Source organism: Mirounga angustirostris, unplaced genomic scaffold, assembly GCF_029215605.1.
Source record: "Mirounga angustirostris isolate CCGP_5_RB_7025 unplaced genomic scaffold, mMirAng1.0.hap1 SCAF_1, whole genome shotgun sequence".
NCBI classification, from domain to species: Eukaryota; Metazoa; Chordata; class Mammalia; order Carnivora; family Phocidae; genus Mirounga; species Mirounga angustirostris.
Window position 1 is genome coordinate 103,673,818 of NW_026991709.1, and position 25,139 is coordinate 103,698,956.

The 25,139-nt window shown below is 40.3% G+C and overlaps 1 protein-coding gene across 15 annotated transcripts in view; it reads right to left on the reverse strand.

The window, feature by feature from the left end:
* Positions 1-25,139, reverse strand: part of MFSD1 (major facilitator superfamily domain containing 1) — a 138,960-nt gene that overhangs the window by 94,534 nt on the left and 19,287 nt on the right. For 5 of the 15 annotated variants that reach the window (XM_064585794.1, XM_064585783.1, XM_064585801.1 and 2 more), the window contains 5 exons: positions 24,546-24,643; positions 23,128-23,240; positions 21,445-21,492; positions 20,499-20,556; positions 19,297-19,450 (listed from right to left, as the gene is read on the reverse strand). In XM_064585794.1, coding sequence (XP_064441864.1) covers positions 19,312-19,450; positions 20,499-20,556; positions 21,445-21,492; positions 23,128-23,240; positions 24,546-24,643 — 456 coding nt within the window. In that variant the 3' untranslated portion in view covers positions 19,297-19,311. Of the gene's footprint in view, positions 1-16,977; positions 18,809-18,907; positions 18,992-19,296; positions 19,451-20,494; positions 20,557-21,444; positions 21,493-23,127; positions 23,241-24,545; positions 24,644-25,139 lie in introns of those variants that run through there. The other 10 variants (XM_064585805.1, XM_064585793.1, XM_064585803.1 and 7 more) reach the window with 8 other exon arrangements.

Consider the following 25,139-nt stretch of genomic DNA (forward strand, 5'->3'; position numbering starts at 1 on the left):
CATTGCTCTTTACTTCACACCACACACCGGTCCCATTGCAAACTAAACTTTGGCCATGAAGCAAAACATACACAAAAGGTCAGCAGTGTTGAAATGTATCTCTCTTATTTAGCTTAATCGAGAGCAGAACAGGAGAGGTTAATTTTTCAACAGGGTAACATACCGTATATATCAGCACTAACAATCAGGTTTTATTTCCCTGAGTCAGCTTTAAAAATGTTGACTTTTATGGTCGATACATTATAGATCACCATATTTATGTCAGAACATATTGGCATGAAAATAAATCAATGAAAATATTAATACAGGAGCCTCATGTTTAAATGAAACCCCTTGCAACTCCAACACCTTCCCCTCGTATTTCACTGTAGTGCTTTCTGAGACCTCACCTCTGACATGTTTTACTGAACATGACATCAAGGCCTGTTTTCATTCTCTATGACTACTGTTTTTAATCTGTCTTGCATATAATAAGGTTCAAAAAATATCCACTTTGTTCTTTTACCATAAACATACATAACTGCATTCCATCATTAATAGGACTGTCAACTTAAATTTATGGTTTATGTATGAACAAAATATCTCAGAGTCAAAGCTCCGACAGGCATACTATTAATAAATGAAACTCTCTGTGTTGGAGGCCAGCTACAAATATCATATTTGTTATCCACAACTGTTTTAGAGTCATGAGAAGTTTCTATTATAAGTATGTGTTTTAGAAAGCAAGTTCATAATTTAGACATTATTAAAGAAAAATGGGGTTTGGTGAAAAAGAAAATCCATTCTCATAAGTGGGTCTTCTTCTCTTTCTGAATAATGGTGAATACCTGGGTCAATCAGAGTCTCTTGGGAACATTTCTTTGGCTCTGTGTGCAGTTAGCCATCTGCAATAGTAGTAGAAGCCAAAGGATGCCCAGAGGGAAAGCTGAGTCAGAAGAAGAAAGGAAGAAGCAGAAACTGAATAGAGAGAAGCAATAAAACAGAGAAATAATAGACAAAAGGATGAAAGCATCGGTTGGTAGCAACAGAAAGTAAAGTCACTGAGGTAGTCCTTAACCCCTCCCTCACCCCCATATTCAATCATCACCAGGACATGTTCATTTACCTCCTAAATATCAGCTGAATCCATCATTTGTCTGTTGCCACCCTTACCACTCAAGTTAAAGCTACCATCTTGTTCCACTTAAGCTAGAGCAAATGCCTCCTAACTTATTTCCAATGCCCCCTGCTCTCCACTCTCCAAAAAGCATCTAATCTAATGTTGTTCTGCATTTCTCATACACACACACGTACACACACATACAAACATTAAACCCATTAGTAGGACAAAATCACTTAGACCTAAATGGGAAAAGCTTTCATATGTAATATAGGAGAATATCTTTATGACCTCAAGACAGAGGAAGATTATTTTAAGATTTTATTTATTTATTTGAGAGAGAGAGAAAGTGCACAAGCAGTAGGGAGGGGCAGAGGGAGAGGAAGAGGGAGAAGCAGACTCCCCACTGAGCAGGGAGCCCAATGTGGGGCTCAATCCCAGGACCCTGGGATCATGACCTGAGCTGAAGGCAGACGCTTAACCACCTGAGCCACCTAGTCGCCCCAAGAAAGACTTTTAAACCAGATAAAAAAAGCACAAGCCATAAAAGAAAAATTGATCAACTATGTTAAAATTGAGAACTTCTATTCTTTAAAAAATACATATAATATATACATACATACATATATACACACATATATACATGTCATTAAGCCAGCAAAGCCACAGAGTAAAAAAAAAAAATTTATAACATGAATAACTGAAAAGACTTCTCCAAAATATATAAATAACTCCTAAAAATCAGTAACAACAAAAACAAGACAACTCAATAGAGAAAAATGAGCAAGAAAAAACGAAGAATGACTTGACACAAACAGGGGATCAGATACAGCAAGAGACCCTCATCTCCCATGCAAAAGCAACCCTGAAGTGCATGTAAAGGAAGAGGGTAACACCTTATAGGGCAAAAGAAAAATGGGGTTTGGTACCAAAATGCCTTTTTTTCAGTGTGTTTCCTCTTTCTGATGTTCTTCTCTACTCACAGGACATGCCTGGTCAGTGGGAGAGAAAAACTGGTGGACAAATGCCTCCTTTCTTCTGGCCCTGGGAGAACCTTCCTGGGATGCAGCTGATTCAAGAGGACAGTCTCTTGGGATTGAACACCAAGTTGCTTTTTGTGAGGGCCAACTCAATAACCCACCTTTGAGTCCTCCTATTAGTTCTCCCTCATTCACCAGGTTATTCCCCTTTGTCCCTCCCTTCTGCTCCCTGGGACTGTACTCCCTAATAAAATGGTTGCACACTAAACCTCAGCTCTGCTTTCTGGGAAACTCAAGCTAAGACAACAGCAATCTCCCACCTCCCCCATGTGCTAAGTGTCCAGAGCCCCCCACCTTAGCAACACCCTAGCAACGGGAAAGGCTCCAGTGATGGACAGCCTGTCAGCATGTTACTGATTTAAGCAGCATTTTAGGGGCAGGCTGTGAGGGGAACTTGCTGCCTGAGGGTAAGAGTGAATGGAAGGAGGGGTCCTGGGACACAAGCCCTCCACTCTGCAGATGCCTTGGGCAACTTTACCACCAGTCCTAGAGCCCCAGGCTCTGCTACCGATCTCCACTCTTGCCCCAAACCAAACCAGGTTTCTACATTTCTTGACACAGAACACAGGTGGATTAAAGTAAGTGGTGGTCCATTTAAAGATCTTTGATGCCAAATGAAAGGAAGAGGAAAAAGTTTCATAAAGATCCCCTTTCAAGCTTGTGAGCCCAAAGGCAACAATGAACTTCTACAACCATAGGACAATATAGCTACAGTGATTTTTCCTGCATCATTAATGTTAAAAATTCCAATTTCAAAGTCAGTTTGAGGGGATCACACAATTGTACAGATGGAGTAAAAAAAAATTATTTTTTTAGTAGTGATTATTTTTCTAGACAAAGTAACTTGGCTTTCAGAGCAACCACCTAGTCTGTTACGACAGTACAATGTCAGAACAGTGTTTCCCGATCACTCCCCATGTTTACACTAATTTGAAGCTGCCAATTATGTCAGATCCTTGTCAACAGAAAACAACAATGTGCAAGCTGCTATATGAATTAATTGCTGAAATTAAGTACTCACTGTCTCTAGACAGTCCTCTAAATTATTTAAAGGATCCAATTTGCTTTCCTTGAGGGGGGGAAAAAAAAAAGCCCTTGGACTCCAATATTTTGGGACAATTGAAATATGTAAGAGGAATCCAGGAACATAGCAGGGGTAAGCTTACAGTGTAAAAATATAGTATAAAATCCTTAAAAAGCTAATGTCAGTGCCTTTTATCTTAAGACTCAGGTACAGTTTAAAACTGGACAGAGAGTTGCTATGTAGGTCTCATTCTTGATAGGTTTTTTTTTAAAAATTCTATTTATTCTGTTCTCTCTTTACCATTCTTTCCAGATCATGCTTTTTAAACTAGGGGTCTGTCATCTATAACAAAGGCACTACATAAAGTTACTTCAGGGATGAACCGTTCTTTTATTTCTGTGTCCTCTTTCTTTATTGTATGACTGGGGGGGGGGGATGGGGGGAGTAGTAAGAAAACATTTCCTGGAAATGTGGGAATGAGCTGAGTCTCTACTTTGTAAAAGAAGTCCAGACTTTGCCCAAATCATCACAGATACGACTTCCACCGAACCTCTCTGAACCTCGGTTCACTCATCTATAAAATGGGGGAAATAACGTCTGCCACAGTGCCTGTCTCATAAGATCTTTTTTAAAAATCAATCACAATAACAGGCTGCTTTTGGCTGACTGTATCTCCATTTCATTGTGTGAACCGAGCACAGTAACTGTAGACATTAAGACAAATGAGAGGTAGTTTGATTGGTGGGGTTTCCTGTATGTCCTCAGTGAATTATACCTCATCCACAGCTGCTATTCCTGGACCTGAGCCCGACCCCAGTTCCTACTTCCTCCGGGGAGGGGGGTGGGGGGGGTGCATTGTAACCCGTTGGTCTTCATCGCCACCCACTGGTCTGCTGGCCAAATAACACCAAGTTATCTAGTGAATTTGAAACACAGGAAAAGTAATTCAAAGTAAACCACCACCTACTTTAATCCACCACCTCATTAAATGTACCTGGGGGCCTCATTTTTTTAAAGATTTTATTTATTTATTTCACAGAGAGAGATACAGCGAGAGAGGGAACACAAGCAGGGGGAGCAGGGAGACCTGAGCCGAAGGCAGTCGCTTAACCAATTGAGCCACCCAGGCGCCCCTGGGGCCTCATTTTTAAAAAACTTATTGAAAAATCAAATAATTACATTGTGGTATGAATAATAAATCCCTAATTCATCTTTGGAAATTAAGAAATACACATATTAATCAACAGTTTTGCAGAATAACTTGTAAAAATGAACTTTTACTGTCTGAAGGTATTCATGAGACTCCATTAAATAGCTTCATCTGTTTAAGCAAGAGAAGTCCTCAGATATATTAAATATTAAATATTAAAATCAATTCATAGACTAAACATGTATAATACAATAGTGGCATTTTAAAATGAAAATGAGCAATGCCCAGTCTTTTGGCCCAGAATCTTTTCTAAAGATTTTCTCATTCAACAACCTTTCCTCCACAATTGAAAGGTAGTAACATTTTGTTGTTACTCAAATTTATTCAAAACTTTTCCCTTTTCTGAACTCTTGAAATATGTATCTTATAAACACTTGTTAAAGGAGAGAAAACAGTTCTTTCATCCTAGGTGTGTCTTTTCCCTGGGTGGTGATAACTATTTTAGACCATTAAGATGAAAAAGACTTCCCCATCCCCTTTGGAAGATGTCCAGTGTGGTACCCAGAGATCACTACTGCTCCTGGCAGGGCTTGCTGAGGCCTCTGTTCACAGGGGGCCGGAAACAGACCCAGGCTCTTGGAGACTCACAGTGGGAAGAACCCTGGGCTCAAGGTCAGAAGCTGTCATACCCATTTAACTACACATTGGGGACACCGGCTTCATTCTTTCCCTGAGGCTCATCTTTCCACTGAGCCCATTTACAAGAAACTAATTCCATCCCTAAATTGTGTCAGTCTTTTTGAAAGCTCTTGGGGAAATGATGACAAAGAGGGGGAACTGCATTATGCAGTACACAATTTCTAGAAGTGTGGGCTTCTCCTTAGAATCCCATTCATCATGGCAGATGCTTCCTAAGTTCTCATCAATTGTAAAACCCCAGACTGCCTCTCTTCCACTCTTTTCCTTTATTCTATGAATAGCTACATGGCCCTTCAGTCTGCATCCCAGTGAATGGTCAGAGTTAGGAGTTCTAGGGAGGCAGGAGAAAAGCCAAAGGGTGACAGAAGCCAGAGAAGAGAGACTTCAAGGAGGAAGGGGTGGTCAACACTGCCAGGGCTCTGGAAACTGGGAAGTGTAAGATCGAGAACTGCAGGGTTTGGTTCCTGATGAGAGCGCTCTTCCTGGCCTGTAGGCCACCGTCTCACTATGTCCTCACATAAAGCCAGCTCTCTGCTGTCCTTCATTACAAAGACACTAATCCTACAGAATTAAGGTCCCACTCTTATGACTTCATCTAACCTTAATTACTTCTTCACTCCTACTGCAGTCACATTAGGGGTTAAGGGTTCAACACATGAATCTGTAGGGGACACAATTCAGACCATAGCAGAAGGTAAGAGCCATGAAGAAAAGGGACTTTCTCCAGTTATGGCGTATGAAAGGCACACTTGCCCTCGCATCCTCCCACACAAACAAAAGAGCTCAACGGTCTCTAGGAAAAGAGGGAGGAAGGCGTGGGAAGAGAACTAAAATGTGTTGAGTCTCTCCCCTGGGGCAGGCCGGTGGGGCCTGTGTGCTTTTCTTCTAGCTAATTCTCACAGCAACCTCACCAGAGAGACTGTCCCATTTTATAGCTGAGGAGAGCATGGCTCCGAGAGACAAGGTGGTTTAGTTCAAACTGTGCTAGTGGTCCCGGGCAGCTAGATCTGAGCACTTTCCACCACACCACAAGGTGCTCTGAGGGAGCAGAAACCCACCATCCACATCAGAAACAAGCATACTAGATTAGAGGGCCTAGTGAGCCCCATATGGGTGTCTTCTCTCTCAATTTCCTCAGCAGTAAACAGGAGCTAATGAAGTTTCCTCCATAAGGTTGTTCTGAGGATTAAATAAGATCACAGTGTGAACTGGCTGGCCGAGCCTGCACTAAGCCCGGCTGGTTCCCCTCTTTGGCTTCCCTCTGAGAGCCCACACCAAGCAGAAGGGAAGGCAGCTTTGCTGGAAATAACTAAGCATTTGCCAACCTCCCACATGAAAGATTACAGGGAACAAAATGAGAGAAAACTATGTTCTTTTGACTCACCCAGCCAAAAAGCTTTGCTCTCCTTAGTCAAGTAGATTTTAAAGCCAGTTAACAAGGTGGCGAGCCCTTTGGCAAGCTGCAGCACAGAGACATCGTCCCCCAACCTCAGAACATCAGGCCCAACCTTCAAGCTTCAGGTTTCGGCTCAGGCACTGGCCTCACCACCTCCTCATCCTGTCTCAGGGACACTCCTCCTCTGGTGCATGCCCCATGTCCACTCAGTCCTGTCATTCCTGCCTCAGCAGCATTTCCGGGGACAGGTCCCTCCCCTCCATCCACCCTGCACAGCCTCACTTGGGGAACTGAGCGTCCCTACCTGCATGCACCACTACAGCTCCCTTACAGTCTGACCACTCCAGGCCCAGTGCTGGGCTGCTACTGGGTATCTTCCTCAAACACAACCTATCCCATCACCATCCTGCTGAAGAACAGCCATTCTCCTTCTGGTGGCAGCCCCCATGCCGGCTCCCCTGCCATCCCAGGACACGCCAGCCCTTAAGCTCCATTCCCTTTTGTGGGCTGCCTCCCCCACCCCCACGGGAAGGCCCCTCACCCTTCTTTGCCTACCAAGCTCCTCTGTTCTTTTCCCAAGCAGCTCAAATAGCACCTCATTAAAGAGCCTTCATTCGACTCCCTTAGCAGAGAACGGCTGTATCCTGCTGGTCTTCCCAGCATTTTGTTGACCATTCTTCACATTGTTCCAATTAGCTATATTGGTTTCTGTCTTCCCCACCATACTGAAATCCTGGAGGACAAGAGCTGTATTTTATTCATGTTTGTATCCCTAGTGCCAGACCCAATAGATGCTCAATAAATGTTTGTTGACTGACAGAGTGAATGAGGTCTCTGTTCCTTTTGTTGTGAATAAACTCTGTGTTATAGCTTATAGTCAACAATTTATCCCAGTTTACCTATCTTAAACCTTTCTCTCTTGCCCTGTATTAGCTTGTCTTTCTGAATGTCAAACCCTAGAAATCAATTTCTTTTCATTCCTGTAGGCTCCATGGTGATTGGCTGACCAACCCACTGACCTCCCAGTGCGACAGAAATGTGCAGGCTCCACACACAGTTTCCTCAGCTCCATGGATCTGCCTATTGGATCTGCTTCCAAAAGGCAGAGATGGAAATATGGAAGAAGTTGCACCTGGCTTCATGGCTCAGATTTGTTTTTTGGATGGTGGCTCAGTCATTAAGCGTCTGCCTTCAGCTCAGGTCGTGATTCCAGGTCCTGGGATCGAGCCCCGCATTGGGCTTCCTGCTCGGCGGGAAGCCTGCTTCTCCCTCTCCCACTCCCCCTGCTGAATTCCCTCTCTCGCTGCGTCTCTCTCTGTCAAATAAATAAATAAAATCTTTAAAAAAAAAAAAATCAGAGCTGACATTTATCTATCACTCAGGCCTCAGCTTGAACGTCACCTCCTCAGAAGCTCCTACCCACCCTAGTTAACATTGACCTCTCTCCCCATAACCCAGTCACTATTTCCCTATTATCTTTTTAGCACTCATTAGTACCTGACCTTGTTAATTTGTTTACTCACATAGTCTGTCTCTTCCCCCTAGAATTTAGGTTCCAATAGGACAGGGACCTCATTGTCTGACTGCTATCCCCTAAGGCCAGCCTCCGCAGCAGGGCCCAGCACACAGTGAGTGTACAATGGACAAGAGTGGAATGAATAAGTAATGAACGGATGCATGGATAAGTGAATAAAGGCCTTACTATGCAAGAGCCCTTTACATGGAATAACTCATTTAATCTTCACAACAGCCCTTGGAGGTGGGAACTACCGTTAGCCCCATTTACAGATAAGGAAATGGAAACACAGAACTTTAAGTAACTTGTCCAAGGTCAGCCAGCCGGAGAATGCCCAGATCATCGTGCTGGATGGAAGCACTTTGAAACCAAGCACTGGGGTGCCTGGGTGGCTCAGTCGGTTAAGCGACTGCCTTCAGCTCAGGTCATGATCCCAGGGTCCTGGGATCGAGTCCCGCATCGGGCTCCCTGCTCTGCGGGGAGCCTGCTTCTCCCTCTCCCACTCCCCCTGCTTGTGTTCCCTCTCTCGCTGTGTCTCCCTCTGTCAAATAAATAAATAAAATCTTTAAAAAAAAAAAAAAGAAACCAAGCACTGGCCGCTGAAGCACACACTCCTAAGATGGAAGCATATGGCCCAACCCAAACATTGGTCAAGTGCCAGCCACGTTCTCCTCGACGGCACCAGCTCATCATTTTAGGTCAGCTCACCTATATAGTTGCTCTCATGCGCACTGGGTATACAGTATGTGTTCTTTTACTATACTTCTTAACCAAGGTTCTGATTAAGCTTAGAAAAAAGCTCTGCGGGAAAAAGTGACTGCATGAATGACGATTCACCTTATTATTATTTGAACATATTGTCAGTTTATGACAGAAAAGTTTTACCACTGTCTTTAATCATAGTATGATGTTCATTCTTAAAAAAAAAATAATAAGATCCACTGTAATCCAAAAAGATAACCTTAAAAACCTCTCATATTTGAACAATAATGATCTCCAAGGAGTTCTCAGATCTAAACATACATTTTTTAATAATTCATTACAATTGCCCTATGAAGAAATGGATAAGCCTTTTTAATAAAAACCAAAGTGTAACCCCTCATTACTACCCCACTCTAATTACAGGAAGTGTCTGAGTAAGCCATGTATATGTCTAAATTATAAAATTTTATTCTAAAAGTGCAGTTTATTGCTTTCAAGGGCACAAAATAATTAGAACTAGACAAAGTATTGCCTAGCAGAATTCCTTAGGATAATTAATTTAATGAACAGGCAAAGATGTTTTCTAATTAGCAGGTCAGCTGTTTCCACATTAAGTGCCTCTATAGCAGCTAAGAGAATTTAAAACTGTTTGCTCTTTTCAATATTCTCTCAGCTCTCTTGCTTATTCATTTTTGTCCCTTTCTTTGCATAGCAAACAGGGAAGAGTCAGATATCCAAAAGTCCCAATTATCACCCCTTACAAATTAATATGGTTTACATTACTGGAAAAATGGTGCACTAGGTTCCTCAATAAAAACATAATGCCATCCCATATGTCCCCTTAGCCCTTACCTCGAATGCACACCAGACTGCCAACCCTGGAGGAGGGAAGAAAACTAATCTAGAATCCTCAGGATACATCACCTTTACCTAAAAAGCAAGTGCTTTAACACCCCTGATCAAAGTTTTCCAGCCTTTAGGCTTTGTTAACTTAAGTGCTTGCAATTATTTCTCTGATCTATATAATGTTAATTTTGCTTCTGCAGAGTTTTCTGACCTACTTAACAGCATCCATTTTATAAGCATCCATTTTTAACTTAGTTCTGTATAGTTGAGATCAAAAAAGTTTAACTTAGTTGACATCACATCCTTGTTTTCAGGGACAATTATCTCAAGACAAGAATCAAACTAGTCTACTCCCTTTGAAAAAAAGACCCACTTGTAAGGGTTGCTGGGACCCCCTGCCCAACATAAGTCAAGGGGATGTTCCTGACTCCTCTGTGGTCACTGAAAACTCACCCATAGAAGGGGCAAGAAGACTAGAAGAAACAAAAGTTCTTTCTGGATCTAGTCATCCAATGCCCACCACCTTGATAAAAGCTGGGATCCTCAAATATGTTATCGCCCTGGGCCCCAAGAAGCTTGCAAAATCTGCCTGGCTGTTTGGAACAGGCTAAAACAAAACTTCCGTTAGCAAATATTACCATGTTCAAAACAGCATGACTGGGGCAATAGCAGATGCCAATATCATGGCTGTAGCCACCTACAAAAATGTTAAGCACGATGCCAGCCCTTAAGGACATTACAGACTATTGGAGAAACAAAACAGAAACGTACAAACAACAATGTGAATATTAACTAAACAGCTTCAGCGGCTACAGAAGAAATCACGCCAGTTGTTGATTAACCAAAAACGAATACTACAGGTAGTAGTACATATTAGGGAAGAGCAGGGGTGAGATTACTACTACTGGCTGAGATGACCATGAAAGGCAGCAGGAGCATGAAGACTGGTGAAATTTCAATTAGCACAATTTCCCCAGTAGTGTTCGAGAAAATGGAATGTGAGAGCCAATGGGTGGTTCTTGAAGGGGAGGAGGAGGAGGAGATAATGCTGGAAAGGTGGGCCAAAGTGTGATTACAAAGGCCACCCCAGAGCCAGCAAAAGAACCACTCGAGGCACAGGGAATCTCTGAGGGCATTTAAGCAGGAGAGTGATACAATCAAAGCTGTGACCCAGAAACTTAACCTGGCAGTCCCCGTGTTTTGAATGAATTAGAGAAAAGGAACAAAACTGTCACAGCCAACTTGCATAAGGTCTCCTAATGGGGCTTCCTTCCCTTCAAAGCCAGCCTACACACCACCTCCACATTTTCTTTAAAAGAGCATTTTTCGTATATGACACTCCATGCCCTCCCTATACCCTCACTTCTATAGGACAAAGCCCAGACTTCTCATGCAGGCATACCATACCTATCACAGTCCAGTCCCAGCTGAACTTTTCAACTCCCAGCTCTCCTACCACACCATGTGGATTTCCACCGCTCACATGTTTACTACTCATACCTTCCCCAAAACCTTCTCCACACTGGTCTGACTCTCCCACTGGCTTATCACCTTGGGGTTGAGGATGGGCTCCTTTCTCATTCCAGGTCTGTTTTCTCTCCCCCACTACTCCATTTTCCAATCTATAGAACATGGCATGCTAGCAACATTCTGAACATGGGAGACACTCGGAAAGCAATGGTGATGCTGATAATGAAGAAGGCAATCCACATTCAGAAGACCACTGCAGTGATCCAAGCATACAGATAATGGGCATAAATAGAATTAAAAAGATTTTAAAACATATAAGAAAGAATTTAGAGAAATAAAATACTTATTTAGACATGAGTGGTAAGGAGACAGAACAAAAATGACTCTGAGACTCCAAGCCTGAGAAATCAAAAGAATGATAAACTAGCACCTAGCACATAGTAGGCACTCAACAGTCAAAGGGGAAAGAAAAAGGAAGAGAGGGAGGGAGGGAGGCTGCGCATTGCAGGGGAGAGTTCAGATTCAGACAAGTTAAATGTGAGCAGCTAGGGAAGCCTCAGCTGGAAATGCAGGATGGAGGTTCAGAGACCGCTTAGGCTCAAATTCTGAGTTTAGGGGTATCTGTCCATGGAAATATTCAAAGCTGCAGATGTAAACGGCACCTTTGAGAAAGAAGGAAAGAGAAAGAACAGAGGACCTAGGAGATATGGGAACCATAAAAGTCTTGACAGGTAACACAGGGATGGGGGTGGTGTTGGATAATAGAATGCTAGAAAATCAAATGAGGGAACGGTTTCAAGAAAGAGCGTAATTAATCAAAGGTGTCACATGAAACAGACTAGTCAAAGAGAATAAACAGCTGCCTCTTAGAAAACAACTCAAATGCCACCTCTTCCAAGAAGCCTTCCCTGACCACGCATCAGAACGCCCTTTCCCTTCTCTGGCCCATTATCCACACCCTAAGGAACATCTCCCCTTCTACCAAGTATGAGCAGCAATATTTAAATCCTCTTACTTCCCCTCCTACAGGATCTAGCAAAGACTTCAACATATGGGTACTCACTAAATCTTTGTAGAATAAATGAACACAGAGCAAATGATTCTCCTGTGTATGCTTTTCTGGAATTACTGCCTAAATCCAATTTATGAATGTGTGCCTATAAAATTAAATCACAAGTTGTCTGGGATTTATTTGTTCCAACATTCACCAACTCCAATTCAAAGCAATTCCAGAATACACAATACCTGCAAGCATACTCACTTTTTAGCCCATATTTTAAAGACAATAAAGGGAAATGTTTCACAGAGTTGTTTGCAACGAAGCATAACTTAACCTTATAAAGTTATGTATTCTCATTATCTTTTACTTTCTTGTAAACCAGCCAAATCTCCTTAGTGTTTCAGTTTCTCAACTTTTTGTTTTGTTGAAAGTTTTTTTTTTTTAAATGTATCAAACAACTTCAAAGGTAATGGCCTTAAGAAGAAATCCAGGGGTGCCTGGGTGGCTCAGTCATTAAGCGTCTGCCTTCGGCTCAGGTCATGATCCCGGGGTCCTGGGATCGAGCCCCGCATCGGGCTCCCTGCTCAGCAGAAAGCCTGCTTCTCCCTCTCCCACTCCCCCTGCTTGTGTTCCCTCTCTCGCTGTGTCTCTGTCAAATAAATAAATAAAATCTTTAAAAAAAAAAAAAGAAGAAGAAGAAGAAATCCATGAGAAGCAGAACTTATGTTCTTGCAGGAAGCTGTAGCTGGGAATGTTTATAGTGGTTAAACCATGAACAAAAAGCAAAAAGAGCCACTTCAAGAAAATTAAAGAATTGCAGAGTCTGAGAGTGTTCCACTCTGCAAGTAGAGAAACACATTAACAACAAGACCTTTACAAAGCATTAACCTCACAATCAAAAGAACACCCGCTAGAGACTCCTTATGTTCTCTCTTCCTTTATAGCCTAGTTTCTTGCAAGAGTAGGCTACACTTCTTTAGTGTAATTTCCACCTTGGGTTCATACTCCACATCATTACAAGCTGGCTGCTCTTTCTGGGTAAATGGTGCCCCCGTCCACTCAAGCTGGAAATCTGGGAGTCATGCTCAATCCCAGCCTCTCCCCCACCTCACGTGTCACAATCACGTGGTCAGTTCGACCTCCCAAGCTTCACTAGAACTTGTCTTTTCCATCTCCCTGCCACTGCTTTGGTTCAAATTCCACCACCTCTCGTGGGCCTCACTGCTCCAACCTATTAAACATCCTCCTGACTCCAGATTTGTTCCCTCAACCTCAATTTCATTTCCTTACTTTTGCTCCTAGGGTCACCTTTCTGAAACGTAAACCCTCCCTTAATCCCCAACAGAAAAATCTTCCAAAAATCCTCATTCACCTTCAGGATTAAGATCATGTTGAACATGGGGGCACCTGGGTGGCTTAGTCAGTTAAGCCTCCGACTCTTGGTTTCGACCCAGGTCATGATCTCAGGGTCCTGGGATGGAGCCCCAGATCAGGCTCTGTGCTCAGTGGGAAGTCTACTTCTCTGTCTCTCTTTCCTTCTCCCTCTGCCCCTCCCCCCGCTCAGGCACACACTTTCTAAAATAAATAGATAAATCTTAAAAAAAAAAAAAATCATGCTCTATATGGAATGAAAAGGTTTGACCAATCTGCCTTGTATCAAAACTTTGAAGCTAAACTCCCCCTACATCCCCTTCACTCCATTTTCATTAACCAGCAGGCTCACTCAGGATTAGCTCCAGGACCTCCTTCCCTGCTTAGGTGAATCATCCTACTCACTCTTTACAATACAGCTCAAAGACCATCTCCTCTGGGAATCTTTGAAGTGTTCTAGGTCCTCTGAACCCCATTAGCCATTGCTCTAGGACAGTGCTCATCACACCATATCACCATCACAGAACCACTGATCCTTTGTCCATTTCCCCCATGCATCCATGCAACCCTTGAGGAAGATGGCCTATATTTTCCACATCTCTGAATCGCCACCTCTAGTAAGGTACGTTAGGTTCAGTGATGCCAGAAACAAATGATGACACAGAAGTCTGTGCATATCTTACATCATCAAGCATCATCACATTATTATAGCATCATGCTTGGTTTTCCCAACAACTGGTTTCCTTTGAATTATAAGATGACGTCAAGCATACATCCCAATTTCAGAGATGTTTAAGGTGAAATATTGTAGTCCATGAAATACAGCATATTAAGTAACATGATCATAAAAACTTCTAGTCATCAGGCTAGAAAAGCATTTTATAAGTTCAAGTGTAGAAAATAAACCAAACTTAACTCTTAAATGAAGGTACCCCATGTGCATTACCTTAAAATATTACAATATTTTTCCTATGAAATGATCATTGAGGAACTGTTTGTTCTGTATCCTAATTGTGGTAGCCTGAACACAAATCTCTATTAAAATTCACAGAACTGTAAAATAAAGCCACAGAAAATATTTCTAAACATCCACTAAATATGCCTGCCCTCTTTCCCCCACTTTCCATCCACCGAGCCTGGACTCCACCTCCATAGACCCCACCAGAACCCAAAGAGGACACTTATTTCTCCTCTGACACTTTCACTCCATCTTATCATCAGTGACCCTAAAATCTGTGATAACCTGTCTCCAGGCCCATCTGCCCACTCCCTCCATGTCCCAACCCAGGATTCCTGTTGCTAATATAGGGCCTGTTCTCCTTCCAGTCATTTCTCTCCCAACCCAATTGCTGTTCAAGCCCAGCCTCTCCCCTCATCCTCCTTCCACCTCACTCCATCAACTATCCATCTCTTGTGTACTGTACCCTGTGAAATCTGGGCTCTATTGGGTGGGGGAGAGGGGAAAGAGACAGAGGGGCTCACCTTGTGTCTTGACACTTTTATTTACCTCTTCCCCAGGGCAGACAGGGTCTGCTTTGAAAGGTTAAAAACTAACTGAACATGCTAAGACACAGAACCCTGAAATAATCAGATTTCCCTCAGAAAACTGAACAAGCCTCAATATTGGGGGAGGAGGGGATGAGTTGGATAAACCTCGCAAGAAGCTTGAGTGTCATCAGCCCACACTTTTAGCTGTTCGTGAACAACCCACTAGAAATCCTAGAAATTTCTGAGCATGCTCCATTTATTTGCCAGAGTGCCCAAAGAAATCTGAGCACAATCCTAGGAAAGCCATCTTCTCCAACCCATCAGCTAAATGCAAAGAATGGATCGATATTTCTCTAGACAGTGGTTCAGGCCATCCATCAATGAATATACATCTAATATGTGATAATCAACCATATCCATATGTTTCATAAATTAAGTACATGAGTGCTAGAAGAAACTCTAGTGATATTCCATTTTGCTAATCAGGAAATGGAAGCACAGAAAGCTACAACCTAGTGTAACTTAGAAGACAAGCATGGAAGGTGATCTTCTTCAAAGAGACGAAAAAGACAAAACTCCTACAAAGTACACACTAACCCCAAATGGAATGTCCACTGATCTTTTTTTTTTTAAGATTTTATTTATTTGACAGAGAGAGATACAGCGAGAGGGAACACAAGCAGGGGGAGTGGGAAAGGAAGAAGCAGGCTTCCCGCTGAGCAGGGAGCCCAATGTGGGGCTTGATCCCAGGACCCTGGGATCATGACCTGAGCCGAAGGCAGATGCCCAACGACTGAGCCACCCAGGCACCCCGGAATGTCCACTGATTTTCATTACACAATTAATTTGCAGTCAAACGTATGGGGAAAAAAAATCATTTTAGGAAGTTGAGTGAGTTAGGCAGGGTCACTGCCAAGATGTCGGACTGATAAAGATCCACCAAGGAGAAGACATGTGTACTTGAGTACATGACCTTATATATGAACACCTCATGGGACTAAGTGGTAATAACTTTGTAAACAGTTTGGTTGTCTGACCCACCTGCATGATGTCAAGGACTTTTCAGGATTTCTTACAACATCAAAGTTTTCCCCCATTAACCTCTAGATAGCAAATCTCTGTTCGGGGCCTAAACCCAGTATCCCCCTGGTGCACTCCAAGAAGTTAGAAGCCAGGGAGTATGAGGCTCAGGTTGAGGCATTCCAGAAATCATGGATAGCTTGCAGACAACTTGAAGCTGTTTTTGCCACCACTGGGACCAGAAAGTGTGTTATTTTATTAGCCCTTAACCCATTCTCTATTCTGTTTTGTCTCTCAAGTTTCCCTTCACATGCAATTTTTTTCCTGTCAATGCAAATTCTATTTCTAACTCAGGAACCTGTTAATTCCTACCTACATCCCCAAAGTTCTTTGGGAAACACTACCTGCTACCTTCCTCCTTCCTGAAAACCAACTACCACTTTCCTCAAAAGTAGCACTCAAACTTGTGTTGAATTTTGTTCTTTGTGGGTTTTTAAAAGCTTCTACTACAGTATTTATTGTTGAAAAATTAGAAAATATAAATAAGCCAAAAGAAAGTCATCACCCAGAGGCATTTACATACATATCCTTCAGACACATTTGTTTTTATAAAAATAGCAGCATTCTGGGGTTGCCCAGATGGCTCAGTCAGTTGAGCATCTGACTCTTGATTCTGCCTCAGGTCGTGATCTCAGAGTTATGGGACTGAGCCCCATACTGGGCTCCATGTTCAGTGCAGAGTCTGCTTGGGTTTCTCTCCCATGCATGCTCTCTCTCCCTCTCATAAAGAAATCTTAAAAAAAAAAAACAAAGCAGTATTCTGAGTCTTCATATAATAATGCCATCAAATTCCATGTCAATGCTCTCTAATGAAACCATTTAATGATTGTTTAATATTTCTCTTTAAGCATAGGATTTGATGTACTTAACAAATCTCCTATTCTTGTAAACGTGGGTGGTTTCCTATTTTAGGCTATTACAAAGCAATCTTGCAATGAAAATACTTTCTTAAAATACATTTATGTGTGTATTTGTCTGATGGTTTCCTTGAGATAAATTATTAGAAATGAAATCGCTAAGCCAAAAGGCATGTGGCCCACCATCACCCCCTTTTTAGGTCTTTTTATTCATATTGCCAATTTATCCTCCAAAAAGGTTATTCCATTTTACTCTCCTTTTTATTTATGCATCATTCAAAAAAATACTTATTTTGTGCCTACTTTGTGCTAGGCACTATCCACACAATCATAATTAACGTAATAGACACAGTCCTTGCCCTCATGGAGCTTACAGTCTAAATGAAGAGAAAGACACCCACACCCACACTATCACAAATTCTTCATTATAAGCTGAGGTAAACAAAGAAGAAAAAATACAGGGCTTTTCAATATCACAAAAATTTTAGAAGAACTTGGTATAGCCTGAAGGTCTGGAAGAGTTTCCACAGGAAGAATGCTTCTGAGCTGGGGCTAAGGTTTTCTGTTGTAAATCAGGCTGTGGAGAATCCTGGATAAAATATTCTAAGCAAAGGGAGCAGCATGGACAAAGCCCCTGAAAAGGCAAGAAACAGGACCCATCTGAAAAAATATAACGAAACAGCTCACTATGGCTGAGGCATGGAGGTGGTGGAAAGAGTAAGGCAGCGGCCGGACCACACAAGCCCTCCAGCAGCAGTAGCAACTGGCTTTCTCCACTCTCACCAACTGCTAAAGCCAACATTCAATAATCTGGGCTACAACAGTCACATGGCTGTCAAAGCCGAAAGAACAACTGAATAATGACACAATAAACTGTCAATCAGAAAAATGGATATAAATAAACTTGACCTGAGTAAGGAATGTACTTTCAATCTGGTCCAGAACTTTCAAGCATACAGTGTTATGTCCTGTATTTTGAACAATACAATTAGCTAAATACAACAGTTTAACAGTTGTCTAAAATATCTGCACACTCCTGGAGAGCAAAACATGAAAAAGTCCTTGACTTTAATATGTAATATGCTAAGACTAAGTCAATTAAAAAGTTTTTAAGTTTGTCAAAAGAAATTTTATAATTGTATTTTATTTAATTTGGAAAACATAAATGTTACTTAGGTTCTACTCTGGAGAAAAAGGTACTCCACTGACTTTCAAAGGCAAATTTTCTTTATTCCAACTTCAATTTTCTTACAGAAACAGTCTTCCAAATAAATAAGAGTTAAAATCAGTATTTTAATATTCTTTTAAAAATCAAAAGTTTTAGAAGACATCGAGTATTCCTTCTGCAGTGTTTTTATCCATGTAGATATGCAACTATCATAATTTAAAGGACACTTTTTAGTAATTAATTAGACTGTAAGAAAAAAGTGTACAGAAAGTTTGTACTATAAAATTAATCCCTAAGTTATCAAGGTCCTCGGTAATGGAGAGATAAAGAAGCTCAAAAGGGTCACTGCTTGGCAACTTCTCATAACTAAAGATAGCAGAATACAATCTGCTATTTGTGAAAACGAAGAAACTGCATAAAAAATATCTTTCAAATATTCCCTATAAAAACAGGGAATGCCTATTAAAAAGCCATTGTTTATTCTGTATAAAATATCCCTTCTACACCTTCAAAAGTTTTTTTGCTTTAAGATTAAAAAAAAAAAGCCAAAGATGTCCTTAAGAAACACCTTCTGAAAATTATCTCAATACAAGATCCAAGTTTTCCATTATTTACTGTCCTTACTGAAATTCACCTGCATATTCCAGAGAAACTTTCTAAACTTCACTGATTAGCCTACTCCAAAGTAGAATTCTTTAGCAATACACAGTACATAAGACACAAGCTAAAATAGTCCTCACAAATATACTTTGAAATAGGTGCTTTTGAAATATAAATATATATTTCCAGACCATTATTTTTCCTGACTAAATTCTAGATTAAAATTTAAAAAAAAAAGTGAGGTTTTCAAACCAATGATGTGTGCAGCCCATTCTCATGACACAGTCATTTAAGCTTCTCATCTGCAAAACACAATGCAATGAATTATCAAAAAGGGAAAAACAGGAGGCCTCATCTGGTTTACAATATAAAAACCATTAGCATTGCAAAGCATATACTACCACATATTAAAGGTTGCACACTTTGCTGATAATCTCTTAAATCCTCTTGATTGTAAAAGTAACATTAAGATCAACATAGAAGATCTGGAAAATATAGAAAAACAAAGGAAAAAGTATGCCTGTAACCTTACCATTCAAATGGAATTGTTAGTATTTGGGGTTTTTCCTTTCAGTATTTCTTCTATTATATACAAGTAAGTAAGTAAAAAATACATGTGCCTGCATACTTTTTCTTGAACAAAATTAGGATATTACATTTGCATTTTAATCTTTTGTCTACTTAACATGTGGCATGGTAAGTACCTCTGACTTGGTGCAGGGAGGAACTATTTCTGACTTTTAAAATCCTCAGACATGGGGCGCCTGGGTGGCTCAGTTGGTTAAGCGACTGCCTTCGGCTCAGGTCATGATCCTGGAGTCCCTGGATCGAGTCCCGCATCGGGCTCCCTGCTCGGCAGGGAGTCTGCTTCTCCCTCTGACCCCCACCCATGCTCTCTCTCTCTCTCTCTCTCATTCTCTCTCTCACAAATAAATAAATAAAATCTTTAAAAAAAAAATAAAATAAAAAAAATAAAATCCTCAGACATGATTTTAACAACATATTATATATAGATATATTCAAGTTGTTTCCAATTTTTTGACGTAAGCCTGTCATAAAGATACTTAAAACTTGTAACACTTCTGATTATCTTCTCAAGATGTATTTCTAGAATTACTATGTTAAAAGGAAATTTGAAATGGCCAAGAATCACCTCCCAAAAAATGCTTTGTTCTACAAGATTTTAACCTATACAAAATTCACAAAACTTATAGTTACATGGTATATATTTACAAATAAATTTTTTAAATCGTAAAAAACTGTATATCTAAAAAATCAGAAATCATAACAGGAAATAGAAACACTATTACGTTTTAGCATACACTCATGGAAAAAATAAGTTTAACTTAATACCACACTATATACTTCATTTGTTTCAAGTGAGTCAGAGAACACAGAATGTTAGTACCAGGAGAAGATGAAAAATTATCTCAAATAGTTAAGAAAATGAAAAGATCAGAGAATGGAAGGGTAAGCCCAGCACAGAAGCTTAGGACAAAGATCTTTCCTCTAATAAATTACAAATACTACAGGTCTCGCTTTCTCTCAGAAAGCAATTTAAAACCCAATTATTTTCCCCCTTCACTTTAACCCTTGATATACATTCTATTTAAATTTTCTAAACAAGAATTTTGTTATGGTGTTCCAAGATAATCGCTAGCTCTCGAATCTCAAGAAGACTAATTTCTTTTTTTTTTTTTTTAAAGATTTTATTTATTCATTTGACAGGGAGAGACACAGCGAGAGAGGAAACACAAGCAGGGGGAACGGGAGAGAGAGAAACAGGCTTCCCACGGAGCAGGGAGCCCGATGCGGGGCTCGATCCCGGGACGCCGGGACCATGACCTGAGCCGAAGGCAGGCGCTTAACGACTGAGCCACCCAGGCGCCCCAAGAAGATTAATTTCTTAAAAGTCCAAACCTAATACTTTGAAATAAAATGCTAATGTTAGAGATTTGCAAAAGAAGATAACTTTTCTCTTTTAATACTTACTCAGCATGAGAAAGTTTTATTTCTTCCCTTTGTCTTGCAGAATAATTTAGGTTCCCCCCTAAAACACAAATAAGCATAGAACCTTTTCTACACAACTATTAAAAGTAAAATTCACACACACACACACACACACACTTGCACTGGTATACCTTAAAGTAACAGAAAAAGCTATGGAAGATGAGAAAGAAATAGTTTATCTCCTGGGACCATCCCAAGGGAAAAAACTGGTTTTTAAGAATCTTTATATGATACAAATACAAATAATCAGTCCTTAATGTGAGTATTTTTTAAGTTTGGACTTATGTACTGCTTTACATCTTATTAACTGGGACACTGTATTAATATTTAATAATAGTGAAAATTAAGAGAAATTAAAGGAAATGACCTAAAATCACTTAAACAGCAGGTATATACATTTTACTAAGTACATAACAACCTTTAGGGGCAAGCTACTTAGAAAAATTAATAAGGCTAACATCAAAATCTTATACAAAAGAAAGAAAAAAGTACAAATACACTAGCAAAAGAAAAAAATCTATAACACCTCATTCTGTATCAAACACTTTCAACCTTAAAATGCAAACTATAACTATAAATCTGTTTACTTATTTTTTTAAAACATGAGACAATAACACAGTAATGGCTTTAGGTTATTATAAAAATGCCATACTTCTTTATGCTAACATAAAAAGAACATCTAAAATTTTATATTACAAAACTTAAGTTGAACTGGCCAGAAAGAACACGACAACAATTTTAATAAATCTGAAGTTCCAAAATACATAATTGTATGTTACATAATGAAATGTGTTTCCATCACTATGGAACTGAATGTCATCATTACACAAACTAAAGCACTGGCCTCTAAAGAAGAATGCAGACAATCCAGGGACCCCACAAGATGATCCAGAGTGGTTTAAGAAGAAAATGTCTGAATTCTACTTACCTCGGGCACGATTCACCACATAAAGTAAGACCACAGATAAAAGTGACACTGGAAGTGAAAAAAACACAGTGTCCTTAAAAAACATGTACTTCTTCCCAATGATTCCTATGTAATCATAATTACGAAGTAAAACTTAGATAAATCTTTATTGATTGGCATTTAAAAATAAAAACACTACTCACATTATTTTCCAAAAAGCACTAAAAATTATTTACACACCACTCTTTTTGCATGGGCTACATGAGCCCAGGGATAGCAGGACCAGAAACAAAGAAGCTGAGACAGAAGAAGGGGCTGATGCACCCACAGATCATCCCTGCTGCTCTTTACTCTCCCGTTTAAGTGTTAGTCCTCTTGGTACTTCCAAAAACTCCTGCCAGCCCCCTGACTGTTTATCTTTTTACAGAGAACCAAACAGAAATAATCCTTTGAGGATTTTAAGTCTGAAAACACCATTGTTCATTTTACAAATTAACCCAACATTAGACTGTGGTCATCGTGACTCCCAGAAGCCCAGAGCCAGTGAAAAACTCAGAAAGTCAAGGCTTCCTTAACAAGTAAGGCACACTAAATTTACTTTAAGTTAATATGGCAACAAAAACATTTTTAAATGGCATAGTGTTTGGTTTAAGAACCAAATATATATGGAATTGTGGATTGAAATTAAACCACATGTTGCAGCATCAAAAACAAAAACACTTTCATGACCTAGTATTTTGAATCTACATGACCCATTTTTTAAAAACAAATAATATATTTTTAAAATTTGATGTGCTTGCTTCTAAAATTATGAGATAATAAAATGCATTCAGGCATCTCATAACAATTATCTACAAATACCACATTTCAAGTATAAATTGTCTTTTATCCCTGTAAATGTAAATGATTAAATCATCACTGGGGTTTGCCATTTTAAACACAAGTTAAAGCATAAAAGACATCTTGATATGTTATATAAGATTTTTTTTCAGATGAACACAACTATCTATATGGTGAAGCCTACTGGAGGAAAAATGCTAATTTATTTTTGTAGTTTTCAACAATTTCCTAATACTTCCTATTTTTAACCAATAAACCATTACAGGTAAACATTAAATAACAGGACCAAGAATAAAAGTAATTTAAAGTTGCCTAATGAATAAACCATGAGCACTCACACCTGAATCATACCAATGTCCACACTTCACATGAGGGACATACTCACCACCCTTTAAAATGGTTTCACTTTGGGCGCCTGGGTGGCTTTTTTAAAGATCTTATTTATTTATTTGAGAGAGAGAGAGAGAAACTGCATGAGAGGGGATAGGGTCAGAGGGAGAAGCAGGCTCCCCGCTGAGCCGGGAGCCCGATGTGGGACTTGATCCCAGGACTCCGGGATCATGACCTGAGCCGAAGGCAGTCACTTAACCAACTGAGCCACCCAGGCGCCCCTCTACTACTACTTTTAAAAATAGGAATCTCCTAAAAAAATGCCTGTAAATCCTCAGAGAACCAGAAAGCCACCAGGTGGGAAACTCTGATGCACAGACTAAGAAATAGTCAAATCTGAGAGATACATCTTAGGGATTTGGTTTAAAAGAGGAAAAAAGGGAACAATAACAACAAACCTAAACCTAAAAGTATAAATGAAAACAGTTTGTTACACATTCAAAAAAACTGAATGTAGCCACATCACATACTTACAAGAAACACAGGCAATGAAGAAAACTTCTAAAAACAAATAGCCCCGAGTATCCAATATCATGCCAGCAATGATGGAAATGATCGCCAACCCAAGATTCTGAATGGACTGCATGCTACAATTCAAGAAATACAAAAACACATTTCAATTTCAGAAGTCTTTTTTTTTTTTAAGATTTTATTCATTTATTTGACAGAGAGAGACACAGAGAGAGAGGGAACACAAGCAGGGGGAGTGGGAGGGAGAAGCAGGCTTCCCGCCGAGCAGGGAGCCCAATGTGGGCTAGATCCCAGGACCCTGGGATCACGACCTGAGCTGAAGGCAGACGCTTAATGACTGAGTCATCCAGGCGCCCCTCAATTTCTAAAGTCTTCACACAATTATGTAATCATAATTACGAAGTAAAACTTAGATAAATCTTTATTGATTGGCATTTAAAAATAAAAACACTACTCACATTATTTTCCAAAAAGCACTAAAAATTATTTACACACCACTCTTTTTGCATGGGCTACATGAGCCCAGGGATAGCAGGACCAGAAACAAAGAAGCTGAGACAGAAGAAGGGGCTGATGCACCCACAGATCATCCCTGCTGCTCTTTACTCTCCCGTTTAAGTATTAGTCCTCTTGGTACTTCCAAAAACTCCTGCCAGCCCCCCTGTTTATCTTTTTACAGTTACTGCTCACAGTAACAATTCACTTTAAATATCAGTATCTATAAACGACATACTATTAGCGTTAAAAGATGTTTTTAACTAGGGACGACCTGAATAGGTATTTTCATTCCATGACTGTTTCTGCTACTAGATGTTATGCTCAAAGGTAAGGGAGCCTGTCTTATTAAGTGCAATATAAGCTCAACATTTTCATGTGGAATGAAAGTAAGAGCTAAGTGAATACCAACCATGGGTGCAGTTTCCCCCTTTTGCCCTTCAGGCCAGACACCAGAACCCAACTTCTCACTAAGAAGCCCTCAGATAAACAGGCAGTCAATGGCAAGGTCAGAAATCACTTCTTCGGGGTTAGCTTAACACCAGCTCTCTTCCTGGAGGCTTGGAGCATTTCTGTCGCCACAATAATATCACAAATAGGGTGCCTGGGTGGCTCAGATGGTTAAGCGTCTGCCTTCAGCTCAAGTCATGATCCCAGGGTCCTGGGATCGAGTCCCGCATCGGGCTCTCTGCTCCTTGGGAGCCTGCTTCTCCCTCTGCCTCTCTCTCTCTCTGTCTCTCATGAATAAATAAATAAAATCTTAAAAAAAAAAAAAAAAATCACAAATAGGTTAACTGATTTTCTGGTGGTTTCCAGGCTCAGAGCTGTCCCAGAAGCCTGAAGATGACTAGATTCAGGAGACCTGGAGTTTTATATGATAATTAAATTGCTAGAGCAGAGAGAGACATGATGGTGTAAACACTTACAAGCCATATGCAGTTCCCAGTTGATGTTCAGGAACCACGAACGCCACCATTGGCCACAATGCACAGGCAAGCAACGAATAGGAGAGTCCCAGCAGACACTGCAGAAAGTGACGCAGAAAAGGGGCAAAGTCTTAACATTAACCAAAAGGGATTTTCCTTTGATGCAGACTAGCCAGAGTGGCGTAATAGCAAATATATGAACATTCATGCAAATTTTATTGCAATTATGCTAAAACTCACGTTTGACACAAAAAAGTCCTGACCTTAACGGTATCCCTCTCGCGACAAAATACACACACACTGTCTTAACCATTTTATATTATATGCACATGTAACTGACTGGGCCCAGGGTACAATCAAAGACTAAACAAGAAAATAAAGCTATTTTGCAAAAGTTACTACCAATGTTTCAGGCAAGCTAATTTTCCAATATTTATTAACTACAAATTAAGTAATCAAGGCAACATCACGCCAACAGTGTGACCTAGGGTCATCAACACCTAACTGGAGGGCAGCGCAAAAAACTATCACCTAATGCTGACTTTTTCTTTAGTTAAAAAAGAAACTTTATGATTTAAGTTTAAATAAGATCAT